Source organism: Dasypus novemcinctus, chromosome X (genome assembly GCF_030445035.2).
Source record: "Dasypus novemcinctus isolate mDasNov1 chromosome X, mDasNov1.1.hap2, whole genome shotgun sequence".
Classification (NCBI taxonomy): Eukaryota; Metazoa; Chordata; class Mammalia; order Cingulata; family Dasypodidae; genus Dasypus; species Dasypus novemcinctus.
Genome location: NC_080704.1, coordinates 91,064,160 through 91,079,516, shown reverse-complemented (window position 1 = coordinate 91,079,516; position 15,357 = coordinate 91,064,160). Strand labels below are relative to the sequence as shown.

General features: G+C 39.0%; 1 protein-coding gene across 3 annotated transcripts in view; it reads right to left on the bottom strand.

Annotated features, from left to right (window-relative positions):
- The window catches only part of SH3BGRL (SH3 domain binding glutamate rich protein like), a 207,039-nt gene that overhangs the window by 46,170 nt on the left and 145,512 nt on the right, over positions 1–15,357 (bottom strand). For all 3 annotated transcript variants that reach the window (XM_071213115.1, XM_058291478.2, XM_004450379.5), the window contains exons 2-3: positions 8,329–8,514; positions 2,360–2,440 (exon numbers count right to left, since the gene is read on the bottom strand). In XM_071213115.1, coding sequence (XP_071069216.1) covers positions 2,360–2,440; positions 8,329–8,514 — 267 coding nt within the window. The remainder of the gene's footprint in view (positions 1–2,359; positions 2,441–8,328; positions 8,515–15,357) is intronic.

Sequence of the window (15,357 nt, the reverse complement as noted above, 5' to 3'; positions counted from 1 at the left end):
TCTGTCACATAAGAAGACTGCACGGGTCCTTGCTTCCCAAGACTAAACCATACCCTGGAACACTTGCTTTTTTTGATTCCTCCATGACTTGTGTTTCCTTTTCCAATCATTTAGGTTAAAGGTCCTAGAAATAGCTTCAATAACTCCCAGTTCTTTACATACACAAGCATTAGTTGCTACACCCTATCACATGTGGTTTTTCTGTGTCTCTTGAATCTGTCTTTTCCTTTCCAAGGCTGTAGTTCCACTTTAGGTCCCTGCTGTCTCTTGTCCTCTCTGTCGCTGGTCTGAAATCTTAAGGTATCCTCTAATGGGTCTGTCTATTTCATCTCCTCAATGTTTCACAATCCCTACAGATGCCAAATTTACTTTCTCAAGGAATAGATCAAATCCCACCCAATGATAATCATATCATTGTCCTCCCCTATTCCCCACTATAACTTTTGGATGACTAAAAGATAAAACCAAAGCTATCTAGCATAACATTCATAATCTGGCCCCAACCTACCTAGCTAATTTCATCTTCCAATGCAAATACTCCCCAATTTAATATGTAGTATTCTGGAGCCATGCTGCACTACCCAATGCTCCCCAAACAGATCATAATTTGAAGCCACACCCTAATGATGTGGTCCCCATGGCTGCCCCTGTGAAAGATGTCTTAATGTCACTTCTGTATTTTTGAATACCTAACAGCTCAAATGCCACTCTTCTCTGAAAACTTCTTCAACCTCTTTAGGGGGAATTTATGATTTCTTCCTCTGGATTCCTACAACACTTTATACATATAATTCTTATAGAATTTACCATATTATATCTTGAATTATAATTATGTGTAGAAATATTTTTTGTGTAATTATCTATAAATATGCCCCTTGCAAGGTTATAAACATTTTAAAGGTAGGGATCATGCTGCATTTTCTGCATTTTCCCCACCATAAACATCAAATTAGTGCTGAACATTCAATAAATACTTGTTAAATGAATAAATTAATGACTGACTTTTAATTTTAAATTAAGAGGAGGAAGTCATCAGCCACAGTAACACACTGTCCTTTCTTTCAGAATTCCTCTTAAATGCAATGACTAACTAGCTTAACTTGGGTCTTACAAGCTTATTTAAACAAAATGCCTTACCTAAACCATGCAAAGGCTAAAATAATCATTTTATATCCATGGAAAAAGAAAGTTTGGCAAGGAAACAGAATTTCACAGTGACACAGACAAATGCTAGTGAAAGCATGTACGATTATCCAGACTCTCAAAATTGAAGAAGTCAGAGGTTGAATAATCTGTTTAACATAAACACCGTTGCTTAGAGCAAAACATAAAACAATAGAGCAGGGGACAAATTCAGCCACACTGCAGGAAGATCATGAACTGTAAAAAGGAAAAAATATATTTGAAGTCCATAACTTTGAGACTTTTCATTAGATAGGTAATTTTATCTTAGTTTCCTTCCTTTCTTTGGTCTGCCCTGGGAACACTGCCGCTTGAAAGATTAGTTTTTTTGTTGGCATGAACAAAGCTCCAAATTCAGCCAGCCTATAGCGACGAGTTTTGCAACTCAAATGCTCTAGTTAACGTGATGGACTACTTCAGCATTTGCTCTCACACAAAGAAAATAAATGCTGCCAAGGAAATTACCATGAATTGAGATGCTTGCTTTGAATGTAGAACCATGGAAGACAACAGCTATAATGAATTATTTAAAATTTCTAACTACTTATTTGTAAATGGGCCAATGAGATATTTTCTGCCTTGGGCATCTTAACAGGAAAGTCACTCCATCTACCACCTTTGCACATGCTTTATGTATTTGATTATGCACATTTATCTGCACTATTAGAGATTAACTTTGTGCAGAGCTAGGCTTTGACATTTAGCTATGTGGCACTGCATCTGGCTTAATAAAGGAGGAAATCTTACTAATAAAAAACCCAGTAACAATAAGGTCATGTATATTACTAGAAGGAAAGCTAAAAACTGTTAATTGGGACTGTATAAGATAGTAAAACCTCATGAAAAACACAAATACGGGTGATACTGCATATATAAGACTGTTTTTATAGAATATATTAATAATTACAAATATACTAGAGAGAAGGAAAAAGGATAGCTATGTATAGCAGGGGAATCAGGGAGAATGAAAATTTCGCTTGTTTTTTGTTTATTATTATTATTATTGGAATAATGAAAGTGTTCTAAGAATGACTGAAGTGACAGATGCACAAATATGTGATTATACCGAATGCCATTGATTGTATACTTTGGATGGATTTATGCTTTATTAATATGTATCAATAAAATCGTTTTTTTTTAAATAACCTATAATCCAGAAAACAAAAAGGAATCATACCTTTGAACCAGGAGGTGCTGTCAAGCCTAAAAATGCATACACTGCATTATTTTCTCTGGCTTCAAAGAAGGCATCATAGTCCTTGGTGAGAAGAAAGCAAGAAAAATGAGCAATATGCAGCCAACAAAGGAAAGAAGACAGGAAATTTATAAAGATGTCCTGGTTTACAGGATCAGATACATCTTTGGGGCAGACAGGCTAACTAATTTCCATAATTCTTGAATTCTGTTAAAAGCAGTAAAGAAGCAAGGTTTTTGGCATCCCATTAAATGGGTTGTGGAAAGGATACTATTCCATGGTGCAGAAACTATAAAATGGCTTATTCCATATCACATAAATTTTAAATCTGCCATAAGGAAAGCAGATCCTCCAACAGCCCAAAGAAGCCAACTATTTCCCAGGATGCTTATTTCTGGTGGGAGGCTTCTGTGACAGTTATACATAATTTCTATTCCATTATTCATGAACTTAGACATGTCCCCAGATCCCAAAGGCAGAACAGATAGTCCTTAGATTTTACCAAGACCATAAGAATAGTGAACTTGTGCTTTGTTTAGAGGAAGTATACGAGGTATTCTTGAGAAATGATCACAAAAGCAACCAAACCACTAAGACGTTTTGACCCATGGATCCAAGAAAAGCTTCACAGGATTGAATTTAGTTGGGCTTCACACTATCCTCTTCTAAGCCATCATGCATTCTCCAAAAGTAACTAACAGAATTGGTGAAATTGACTGTGCCATATAATCAATATCAAACATAGTTGGAAAACACAGCCTTTGTAAATATACCTGGACTGGATTTGTTTCATTTTAAACACACAGACATAAATTTGGCATTTGGGCTGATTAATTAGAAGTAGAAAGCATTCATAAATTGGGGGCTTCTTTGGAGATGACCCCACAAAAATATCATCCACTGGAGGCAGTTCCAAATATCGTCTTCCCTCCTTTCCCTGGGACCCACAAATATAGCCTGTGCTCAGGACCAGGTGTGTCACCTTGGCATTATAAAACACAATCGCCTAGAAGATAAGGGGACTTACAGTACATTCATTTTCCTATTGTCCTGAGCATATGGAGCATATGTATTTATTCACTAGAGAGTCTAACTCCACTCGCATATTTTAGGGCATCCAGCTCACAGCACAGTAGGGTATCTGTCCCTGGCAAGGAGGGAGCAGGTCTTCCTCTTATGGCACACAAACACAAGTGATGGGTGCTATGCTTAGAGCACTTGCATCCGTCAATCACAGGTTGAAACCTACAACCACTGGTGAAACTGACCTTGCTCTGTCTCCTCTCTACATGCATAAAATGTCTTCTGCTCAGAGCCTGTGTGAATCTTGCTTTTGATAGTGACCCCAACATTTGTATTTAAGTGGGTTGGCATCTTTTTCAGTCTCTCTCCTTCCGACCAACATACAGGATTCTTTCTGACACTTACAGTTCCTGACTCTTGGGGCAACTGGAAGTGTAAAGTTTAGGGATCTCAAGCTATTAATGGCCGTAAAAGTTTGGACTCCATGTCAAGAAATATCAGAATATGTACTGCCTTCTTATTTAGGGTTTCATTTAACAAAGAATTGTTTAGTGCCACTGGAATCTCAGCAAAGATTGATTCAAGGCATTTCTTTGTATACTAGGATGTTGCCAAAGAATGAATCCTAAACAGCAGGCATGTATGAGAAGCCTCCTATATTTTCTAAGCTCACTATTCTAAAATGAAACTAAGTGGTTCTTGACCTTAATTCCATGCTAAAACACATGTCCAATAAGCAAATCAAGGTAAACAAACTATAGACATCATATTTACACTTGACCACTTGGAAGTAACCTCAAAAATGTTACATTAAGAAATCCAGCAGTCATGCAGGAATTATTTTTACTGACTTTCATTAAAGAAACTAAAATAACTCGTGTCAGTCTTTGGATTCATGTGAAGGAAAGAAGCCCTTCAGCTAGATTGAAATCTTATCATAAAATGCTGTGTAATGGAGGGACATCAGTTGTTTTAGTTTCAAGTATTTAAGGGTTAAAATATATTGTCATTTGTTGGACCCAGACTTAGAAAATATGAACAGGATTTTAAGTCTGGGGGAAAAGAACATAATTAAGGTAAATTTATTCATTTATTCCACAAATATTCTTTGAGCACCTATTAGGTGCCGAACACTGTTCTTGATGCTAGGAGTAAGAGTAAACAAGACAATATGTGACAGCTTCCTCTATAAGAATTATCATTATTTATAATTTCTTGGAAGTGTCTTTTAGTGTTTAAAATACATTAAACTCCATCAGAATAGGGACTATCATTTTAAATTTCCTACCTTCTACAGCAGAGCATCATCTGTGTAGGTAGGATAGGTGTTACAGGCATATTACAGTCTAAAACTAAGAACCTAAACCATAATTCAGGAATTTTCAACTAGCGTGAAATGGAGGCATTTTTCAAAGTCTGGAGTCATTTTTGGTTGTCACAAGGCCCAAAGGAACAGTCACTTGGCCTGAGATCTTTTCAGTTCACACTTGCTTCCATGGTTCTGCCCTTGAAGTCATACTTCCTTCATTTTGTCTCTTCTTTATCCTTTTCAGTAGAGGTTTGCAGTAGTCTGCTCATTCAAATTTTGCAAAATCCTTATCAGTTTTTCATACAGTTCAAGGAGGTGAATACCATCAGACAAAATAACTTTCCTCAGATTCTTCCTAGATAACCATGTTTCCAATCCTGACTTCCACTGAAATGGGTGGCTGGATTCATGGTCAGCCACACCCTCTTTAGTAAATGGTTGTTTAGTTAAACCCTCATATGGTGCTCTGTCCTTTGGGGACTCATTTCTCGAAAGTTCAGAAAGGTCCCTTATACAGAGCAGCTCTGGTCTCGGTCTCAGAGCATGCTCCATGAATAGGCAAGGATTTTCAAAATCATCAATTTCTGGTTTATTTGTGCTTAAGTGTTTAATTCTAAGTTCCTCCCTTTCTTCTTGAATTTTACTATAAGCTGGAAGAAGAAACCATGTATCTTTTCCACTTAGTTTGGAAATCTCAGCTAAATTTTCAAATTCTGCTCTTCAACCATCAGAAGACAATTTTACCAAGTTTTCTGAAATTTTGTAAAAACAACCATCTTTCTATCAGTTTCCAATAAAACATTCATCATTTCCTCCTAAAACCCCATTGGAAGTGCCTTTACCACCTATATTGCTAACAACAGTGTCTTCAAAGCAATATAAGATTTTTCTATCAAACATCTCACAGTCCTTCCAGCCTCTACCCATTACACAATTCCAAACCCGTTTCCACATTTATTGGTATTTGTCATAGCAGCATCCCAATTTCTAGTACCAAAAATTGTCTTATTTTTATTTTTTGGGGTGAGTGTGTGTGTTTTTTAATAGGAAACCCTTTATCTCAAGAAGTCTGGAAGGCATCTGAAAACTTTAAACACGATCTTGGACATGTAAGCTTACGGAATACACAAAAATAAATACAGCAAATCTGACCCATACTGGGGATAGAATTTGATGTTGTACATGAGAAAGGGTATCCTTTATCCTGTATGAGAACCCCTGGAATAATATGAATAGGACACCATCTAAATCAGCATTAAATACTAGTCACTTAGTTTCATAACTTGTAGCCCAGCAAGCATCTGTCCCGAAGGCAATATGAAGACAGAAGCCAGGGGCAGATGGGGCAGAAGGGAGGCAGGTGTCTGGAGGGTCCCCCTAACCCTGGACCACTTGCAGGAAGGAGGATGCTGGCTGGCAGGAGAGGCTTGTTCCTTAGGCTTCTGCCTCTTCTCACTTCCCCATCTTTGGTCTTTCAAACCCAAAGATGGGGTCCTGTTCATTGGGCCTGGATTGTTGGAGAGCAGGCAGAGAAAAGGGATGTTCACTCAACCTGGACCACAACCAAGCCAGCTATTAACGGGGTAGCCACAGGGAGTGGGACAGGTGGCTGTCAGTCATGGTAAAGGGCTAAGAAGAGGAGACAGCAGGAAGCAGGACACCAGTTGCCCTACACAGCAGTCCAACCCATGAGGCCAAACAGAGGTCCTGAACCCCATGGAGGAAGTGATAAGTGAGCCTGAGCTCTAGATCCAGGGTCCAGATGGCACTGCCATGGTGGGCTAGGAATAGAAAGGCTGGTCTTGACAGGAGAACGATAGTACAAGGAAGCCTTTGCAGCACCCCTGTCCCAACTAAAGAGCTTCATGCCCTTGCTGCAAGCTGCCATCCTTTGACTGTCCTTCACCTTGAGAGCCACACTCTGGTCTCACAGGAAGCAGGAAGAGCTGCTAGGCCAGCGACTCACTCCATCCTCCACGCTGGGTGCCGGTGACCACTGCCCCACCTTCTTGGCTACAGGAGAAAGGCCTGGGGCCACGGGGTGAAGGCTCAGCAAATACCATTAAACGGATTTGCTGTAAACAACATGAATTTATTGGCGCAGTTTTGAGACTAGAAGTCTAAAATCAAGGCATCTGTCAGGCTATGCTTTCTTATTTAAGACTGTGGAATTCTGGGTCTCACTGCCAGTGATTCTTTGTACTTGGCTTTTCTGTCATATAACAGTGTGCACAACGTCTTCTCCTTTCTCCTCTGAGTTTCACTGACTTCTGACTTATTCTCATGGCTTTCTTCTTCTCTATGTCCAAATTTCATTCTGCTTATAAAAGACTCCAGTAATCTGATCTAAAGCCCAACCTGATTCAACTGGGCTACATTTTAATTGAAGTAACATCTTCAAGAGCTCCTACATACAATAGGCCACCGGAATGCTGACCAAGAAAAATAATATGCCCAAACCATGGTACACAATTCAATTCACCACAAATCTATTTACAGCAACAGATGGAATCTCTAGGCCCCCTCCTCATAACTGACAAATTCATTATCAGAGACTCCTATATAAACCTATGTGCTGGAAGATTTTGACTTGAGGCTCCAAAAACATTTCTCTTCATATTAAACATGAGGATATAGCAATGCAAACAATTTTTCACTCTGAATTTTTTTTAAGATCTATTTTTTATTCATTTCTTTCCCCTTCCTCTCCCCCCCATTTGTCTGTCCTCTGTGTCCATTCACTGTGTGTTCTTCTGTGACCGCTTCTATCCTTATCAGTGGCACCAGGAATCTGTGTTTCTTTTTGTTGCGTCATCTTGTTGTGTCAGCTCTCCATGTGTGGCGCCATTCTTGGGCAGGCAGCACTTTCTTTCGCTGTGGGCAGTTATCCTTACAGGGCGCTCTCCTTGAGCGTGGGGCTCCCCTACATGGAGGACACCCCTGCGTGGCAGGGCACTCCTTGCGCACATCAGCACTGTGCATGGGCCAGCTCCACACGGGTCAAGGAGGCCCAGGGTTTGAGCCACGGACTTCCCATGCGGTAGGCGGACATCCTATCCATTGGACCAAGTCCGCTTCCCTCACTCTGAATTAATGATTAAAAGAGAAGGCATACTTGAAAGCACTTACCACAAAGTAAAAACTTAATTTTTTTGTTTCCCTCTTTTCTTGTATAAGTTCAATAGCTAACCTAAAATTTTAACAAAATCCATTAATGATACCAAAATAAAATTATTAGCTTTAGGCAGAAAATATTTATTCCACTTTTTTAATCTGTTTTTCTCCAAATAACTGAAGCAGTTCACTTCTTTTCAAAGGTTTCTTCATGGACAAATCAGAAATAATATAATTGCTCTGGCTGAAATTAAGATGAAGAAATGTAAGGTCTATTACATTACCAAGGTCCTCTTTTTTACATTTACAGGTGATGTTGTGTGTGTCTGTGGATGATTCTTCCATTTGCCTCCTAGATGAAGAAAAAATATTCTAGCTGCCTAGGATGGATACAGAGGATGAAAAGGAGAGATGAATATATGTATATTTGGGAAGGATAAGCAGTTGCAAAGGACAGATATGGGGTAATCCACTTCAATAAAAAGAATTTAAATTGCTTCCTTACCCCACGGTACTGGCTTTCATTGAAAATCTGAGGTGGCAGAGGGTACCCTGTGGCTGGTCTATTGTTTTCAGGTACATTTTCTCTCATCCACTTCCTATTCTCTTCATTGGCTGCAATATCTTTTTCTTCAAATCTTATTTTGTTGGCTTCCAAGAAACCAAGCACATCTTGCTGTTTCTTCTTAATCTAGGACCCAAATGAAAAGAAATCATATTGCTGAGCAAACAGTTTTGCATTGTTTTTACTTTTCAAATTCAACAAAAGTAAGTTTTTTGACTTACCAGAAATGAATTCAGACATGGGTTAAAATTTATGGTTTCACAGAAGATATATGATTTCCCTCTTTATTGTGTGATTAATGATGTCGAAAGGGATGAAGAACCTACAGCCTGCAGTCCCTTTTGTCAACTGGACTTTTTCCATTGAAAATTCCCACATCTAATAATGCAGCAAGGCTAGCTGACACATATCAACAGCCTAAAGCAGTACAGTTATCTCCAAAGTAAGTTTAGTGGAAATTTGTATTTTCTGATTAACTACAAACCACTTTTAGTTTCAGTCTTGTTGAGAGTTTTCTCAAACTACCCAAGTCTACTTTCCTGTTTTAAAAAACATCATATAGGTAACAGAAACAAATCTTTCCTTGACAATATTTCAAGGCCTCAGTCATTATGAATCTCAAATCTCATTGTTTAGAAGAGAATCTGAAGTAGAAGATATTGGAACTAAGTCTACCTGTAAACTAAGTTTGGACTACAACAGCACTACTCATTAGCCCTTAACATGTGATAATGAGGATTTCATGTTTGTTTGTGCCACCTCGTCAACCAGATTAACAGGAAAGAATGACACTTATTTTATCTTCTTATCATACTTAGAGGAAAGCTTTGAAAATAGTATAATTAATATTTTTAATTAGGATTTCCATGAGATATCCATTTCTTTTGGAACCTGAATTTCTACATCTGTGCTAATTTGCCCAGATTTGGAACCTTATTTAAATCGTCTAAGCTGGAGAGAACAATTGATGAGTATATTTCTTCACTGAGTCACACTAAAAAGACACATTGGGCAGAAGCATCAAAAAATACCAAAAAGAAGTCTTGCCAATAAGAATGAAAATGCAAAATATAGTCAAGTAGCCTTTTGATTTACATACATGCACACACACACACACAAATAGGCAAACAAATACACACATGCATGCATACACAGATGTTATGTTTTTGTCCTTTCCACTTGATTGTGATCATAGGTAAATTAATTTCTCTCTCACTATTTAAAGTAAGGAGAAAAATCCTGCTTTTCTCCTAGTGGAATAATGAGATCAGATATTTCTTTAAATATCATTTATAGTCAAGCAAAATTTGCTACAAGGTAATTTTTCTGACAGGAATCCTATTTTGTTATTGACTTATAAAAGCAAAATTTATTCCTAAATATACCAATTATCCCCTTTTGAATTTTTGAAGAAAATCAAAATTAAAGTTAATAAATAGCAAGAAGTGGGTGTCTAGTGGATTCATATACCTGGTATAAAGTTCAATTATATCGAACTCCATGATACTGTACATGAGTTCAGTTAGTGTGGTGTGTGTCAAGTAATTTGTTGATCATTTGCAAATTTACAAACTCTTAAAACAGGTACCCCATGAACAATGGTACTTATAGGCTATTTTTTTTTAATGAAAGTGAAAAGGTGACATTATAGCTAACGTGATGAGAATTGTACATGGCCCTAGAGGTAAGCTGTTTTACTTTTCCAGCTGCTAAAATGAATAGTATATAAGGTTTTGGCTTAACAGCAGGAATTTACTGGTTTCAGAAGCTAGAAGACTTGCTTCCTCCTCGGGTCAGTAATTTCTGGCTGTCCAGAAATCTCTTGACTTCTTTGCCTTTTTTGTCACAAGACAGTGCACATGGAGGTATCTTCTTTCTTTTCTGGGTTCTGTTGTCTTCTAGATTCTAGCTGCTCACCATGGCTTTCTCTGTAAGGCCTCCAGTAATAAGATTAAGACCCATCCTAATTTAATTGGGCCAGATGCAGTATTCTGGGTAATTGGACTCACCCAGGACAACTAACAAAGAGATGATGATGGACAACGACCATCCCAAGAAACAGAGAGCATCTGCAACTGCAAACAAGATATTTCCATCCATCTGTTCCATGGGTTCCAAGTCTTCTCTCAATTAGAAACAGAGTGGGCATCACGATCCAAAATCCTCAATATTGGGGTATGAACATGGACGAATGTACTTATTATTCTATTATAGTCTTATTATTCTAGCAATGGAAGAACTTTTATCAATGATTTAAAGGCAGTGGCCACCAGAGGTTAGGAGGGGAGGGAGAAGGAAGAACAGGTGTAACATGGGGGTATTTTCGGGACATTGAATTGTCCTGCATGGCACTGAAATGATGAATACAGGCCATTATACATTTTGTCATAACCTACAAAATTGTGTGGGGCAAAGTATAAACTATAATGTAAACTATAGTCCACAGTTAGTAGCAATGCTTCAGTATGTGATCATCAATTGTAACCACTGTAGCACACTAATGAAAGATATTGTTAATGTGGGAAAGTGTGGGAGGGGAGAGGGTGGGGGCATATGGGTATCCCTATATTTTTATGTTAACTTCTATGTAATCTAAATCTTTTTTAGAAATTAAAAATTAAAAAAGAAAACAAAAAGATGGTGGCTGGGCCCGGTATTACTGGACTTTAGAGTATACCTTCAGTGATATCTTTATCCTTTCTTTATCAGCTCTGGACAATAAGTATTTCACCCATGATCAGAGATTGCCTGATGAAAAGCACACATGCCTCCTAGAGTATTCTGCATCTCCATAAGGCTGAACAGAATGTGCCAAAATCACACATTTCTGGTAGTTCTGCCATGTTAAACATACATGAATATTTGTCAAGCTTTGACTCTTTGGAGAATGTAAAGAAAAAAAACATGTTTCCCTGTGTAACTAAATATGTAAGCTAAATTTCACATATTGAGTTTATTTCCAACAAGAGGGCTTTATCCCAGGGTCCACAGGATGGAGGAATAGAGTATGGATTAGAGTGGACTTACTGGTGTTCTGCTGGGGAACTATTGTGATTAGTGAGGGAAGAAATTGTAGTACTGATGTGGAGAAAGTGGCCACAGTAGCTGCTGATGGTAGGAAGAGGGAAAAAGAGATATGATGTGGGGGCATTTTCAGGATTTGGAGTTTTCCTGGGTGGTGCTGCCGGGACAGATGCTGGACATTGTGTGTCCTGACATGGCCCACTGGTGGACTGGGGGAGAGTGTAGACTACAATGAGACCACTGTCCATGTGGTGCAGTAATGCTTCAAAATGTATTGACCAGGTGCAGTGAATGTGCCATGATGATGGAAGAGGTTGTTGATGTGGGAGGAGTGGGGTAGGGTAGTGAGGGGTATATGGGGACCTCATATGTTTTGAATGTAACATTTAAAAGAAAATAAAGAAAAAAAAGAGCCATTGCCTTTCTTGTACACATATAGCTACATGTTCATTATAGCACATCTTGACAACAGGACATCTGGTAATGCTAATTACCAAATTCTCTAATGGGCCTGAAAATAAAGGGACACACAATGATGTGATTGAAAACTATACATTGCCAGAACAATTAGGAATTGGGGTCACTAGGTTCACTAAGGAAAACTTAAATTCCCTTCAGAGAAAATGACTTTGGAGTTAAGAACTTATTGATATCCTTTTCAGCACTAAAATGCATTTTCTTTTTTTTTTTTTTCCTAATAGATATAGTTCTAGTTTATTTGATCATTAATTACATAGAGTTGGGAAGAACACACCCATGTAGAATGAAATTATATGCTTATATTGTACTTATTTTTTTTTTAAGATTTATTTATTTCTCTCCCCTCCTTCCCCATTGTCTGCTCTCTGTGTCCATTCACCGTGTGTTCTTCTGTGGCTGCTTCTATCCTTTTTTTTTTTTAATTGATTTTGTAAAAATATTACATTAAAAAAATACATGAGGACCCCTTCAACCCCACCACCCCCCACCCACCCCCCCCCCCCCCAGCAACACTCATTCCAAACATCATCACACATCCATTGCACTTGGTAAGTACATCTCTGGGCACCTCTGCACCTCATGGTCAATGGTCCACATCATGGCCCATACTCCCCCCCATTCCATCCAGTGGGCCCTGTGAGGATTTACAATGTCTGGTGATTGCCCCTGAAGCACCATCTAGGGCAGCTCCAAGTCCCTAAGACGCCTCCACATCTCATCTCTTCCTGCCATTCCCCATACCCATTAGCCACCATGTCCACTTTTCCCACTCCAATGCCACCTTTTCTCTGTGGACCTTGGATTGGTTGTGTCCATTGCACCTCTATGTCAAGAGGAGGCTCAGATTCCACATGGATACTGGATGCAATCCTCCTGCTTTCAGTTGTAGGAACTCTAGGCTCCATGGTGTGGTGATTGTCCTTCTTCAACTCCATCTTAGCTGAGTGAGGTGAGTCCAATAAATCAGATTGTAGGTGCTGGAGTCTGTTGAGGCTCAGGGTCTGGCTATCACCTTGTCAGTCCAGAGATTCAGATCCCATAAATATATCTTAAACCCCAACACCAACTACAACTCCAGCACAGTAGCATGAAAGTCTTATGAAGAGAGATCCCATCTGAGTCCAGATTCATCACGCATAAACACCAGCTCCAAAGAAGGGCCATCTGACATGGCAGTGAACCCCATCTGCCATGACCATAGCACCCATGGGCCTCTTTAGCCCTCAAAGGAACCAATACCTGGGGGTTGTATCTACTTTATCTGTCTCTTAGACTCTGCTCAGTTGTGCATAAGGGCAATCCTTCTGACAGCCTCCAGACTCTTTTTTAGAGATTCGCAGCCATATAAACTCATTACTCCTTTCCATTTCTCCCTTACATTAGGTCAAACAGCATTTTAAAGTCATGTTATTTTATGTAGACAGGGATGTTCTGCTGATCCGCATTGAACCTTCCTTTTCAGGTCATTTTCCAGTTGCATCATCAGTTGGTAGTTGATAGTGATCCCTCGGTGCCAGGGAGGCTCATCCCCGGGTGTCATGTCCCACGCTGGGGGGAAGGCATTGAATTTACATGCTGAGTTTGGCTTCATGAAGGCTGTCAGGAGGAAATTCCCAGGCACAGTGCTGCTCTAGGCCTTGTTCTTATTTCAGGCATATCAGCTCACAAGCATAGTCATTAGTGTCAGGGGCTCACTGTTGGACCCTCATTCCTTCGCAGTCCTTGCCACTGCACTTGGGAGACTGTCGCTGCTCCCCTAGGAACCACGACAGAGCACCACTGGCCAGGAACCCAGTACCCCCCCAGCTGTAGTTTTTAATTGTTGTCACTATGAGTATATCCAAACATTACCATGCACCCTGGACATATGTCCTGTATAGCTCCCTGTCAGCCATATATCACCTGTCAATAGCATCCTATACCAGTATTCCTCCATTGCCATTGTTGAACCACTCTGTGATCCAGAACTTCCTGAAAATTGAAGCCCAATATAATGTCAGGATCCCTTACTAGCAAAATGGCATATAGCAATGGGTTTAAAGGTTAGATATAGAATACGTGTTGACTTGGAAAAAATTCTACATCCTATCTTTTTCTTTTTTTTTGCGAGAGTACACAAGGATGGATATAAAACATGTAATATTACACCATAACATATAGGAGACGACAGACTGATAATGTAAACCATAATGTAAAACATAGGATAACTAAAAAATTAGAAAACTGTGTATCCTTAAGCACCACAATGTAAGCACAGATGTCACCTTGTTTGAAAGCTATTGTCTCAGACTCTGTACATCACTTTAAGTAAATATGATGTGAATAGGGTGTAACTGTATCGCTGTGGAAGGGAAAAGGTTTTGTGGTGGATGTGTGGGAGTGCTGTATATTATATATATGAATTGCTGTGGTCTAGGGCTCTTGTTAAGAGAAGTTCAATAATTAGGGGAAAAAAAATAAAACGCATTTTCAAGTCAACAGTGGCACTGCCCAGGAACATAAATTAATCTTCCAAAGAGCCAGTCTTACCCCTCAGCCTCCATTCAAAGAATGCCAAATCATTTCTGTCCACAGATCAGAGGTTTGAGAGTCAAGCTATCCTTCCCTCCAAAGGCACAGAGCAGGGCTATTGAATAAATGTGGCCTAGAGGAAACCGCTGTTTTCCAGCAAGCTTTAGCAAGCCTCGGTCATAATGCCAAGGATCAAGTTCCTTTTAAAGGAAGGAAATTGACAAAGCTTCTTCTTTCGAAGGTGCCTATGTGAATGTTCCCAATACCAAAGGAAGAACAAAGCTTTGCTAATGATATTTCAAATAGGAAAACAAGAGGTCTTGCTCATGAAAGAAAGTGCCAGGCTACCATACAACACTTAATCAAGATTTCTTTCCTTTACATTATAATCAAACTCTGTCACATTTTCTCAACTGACATGTTAATGAACATTGACAAAGACACCAACTATGAGGCGCTCATTTCTAAAATGTCAGAAACTGTACTTAGTAGTTATTTAACAATATTTCTGGGTGCTTATTAAGTGCATAATAACTTCACTAGGGTCTCTAAACCTTCTAAAAGTCTTGAATAGACATTTTTCCAAATGCCAAATACAAAAGGCAAAAAAGCACATGAAAATATCTTCAGCATCACTAGCTATTAAATAAATGCAGATCAAAACCAAAATGAGATACCATTTCTAATCTTATAGAATGGTTATTATTTTAAAAAAAGAAAGCTACAGGTGCTGGAAAGGATGTGGAGAAACAGGAACACTCCTTCCCTGTTGGTGGAAATGTAGAATGCTGGAGCCTCAGAGCAAAACCTTTTGGCGGTTTTCCATGAAGCTAAATGTAAAACTGCCCTATGATCCTGCTATCCCTCTACTAGGAATTTATTCAGAAGTACTAAAAACTTGGACGTGAATTGACATTTGGACACAGATGTTCATAGCAGCATTATACACAATTG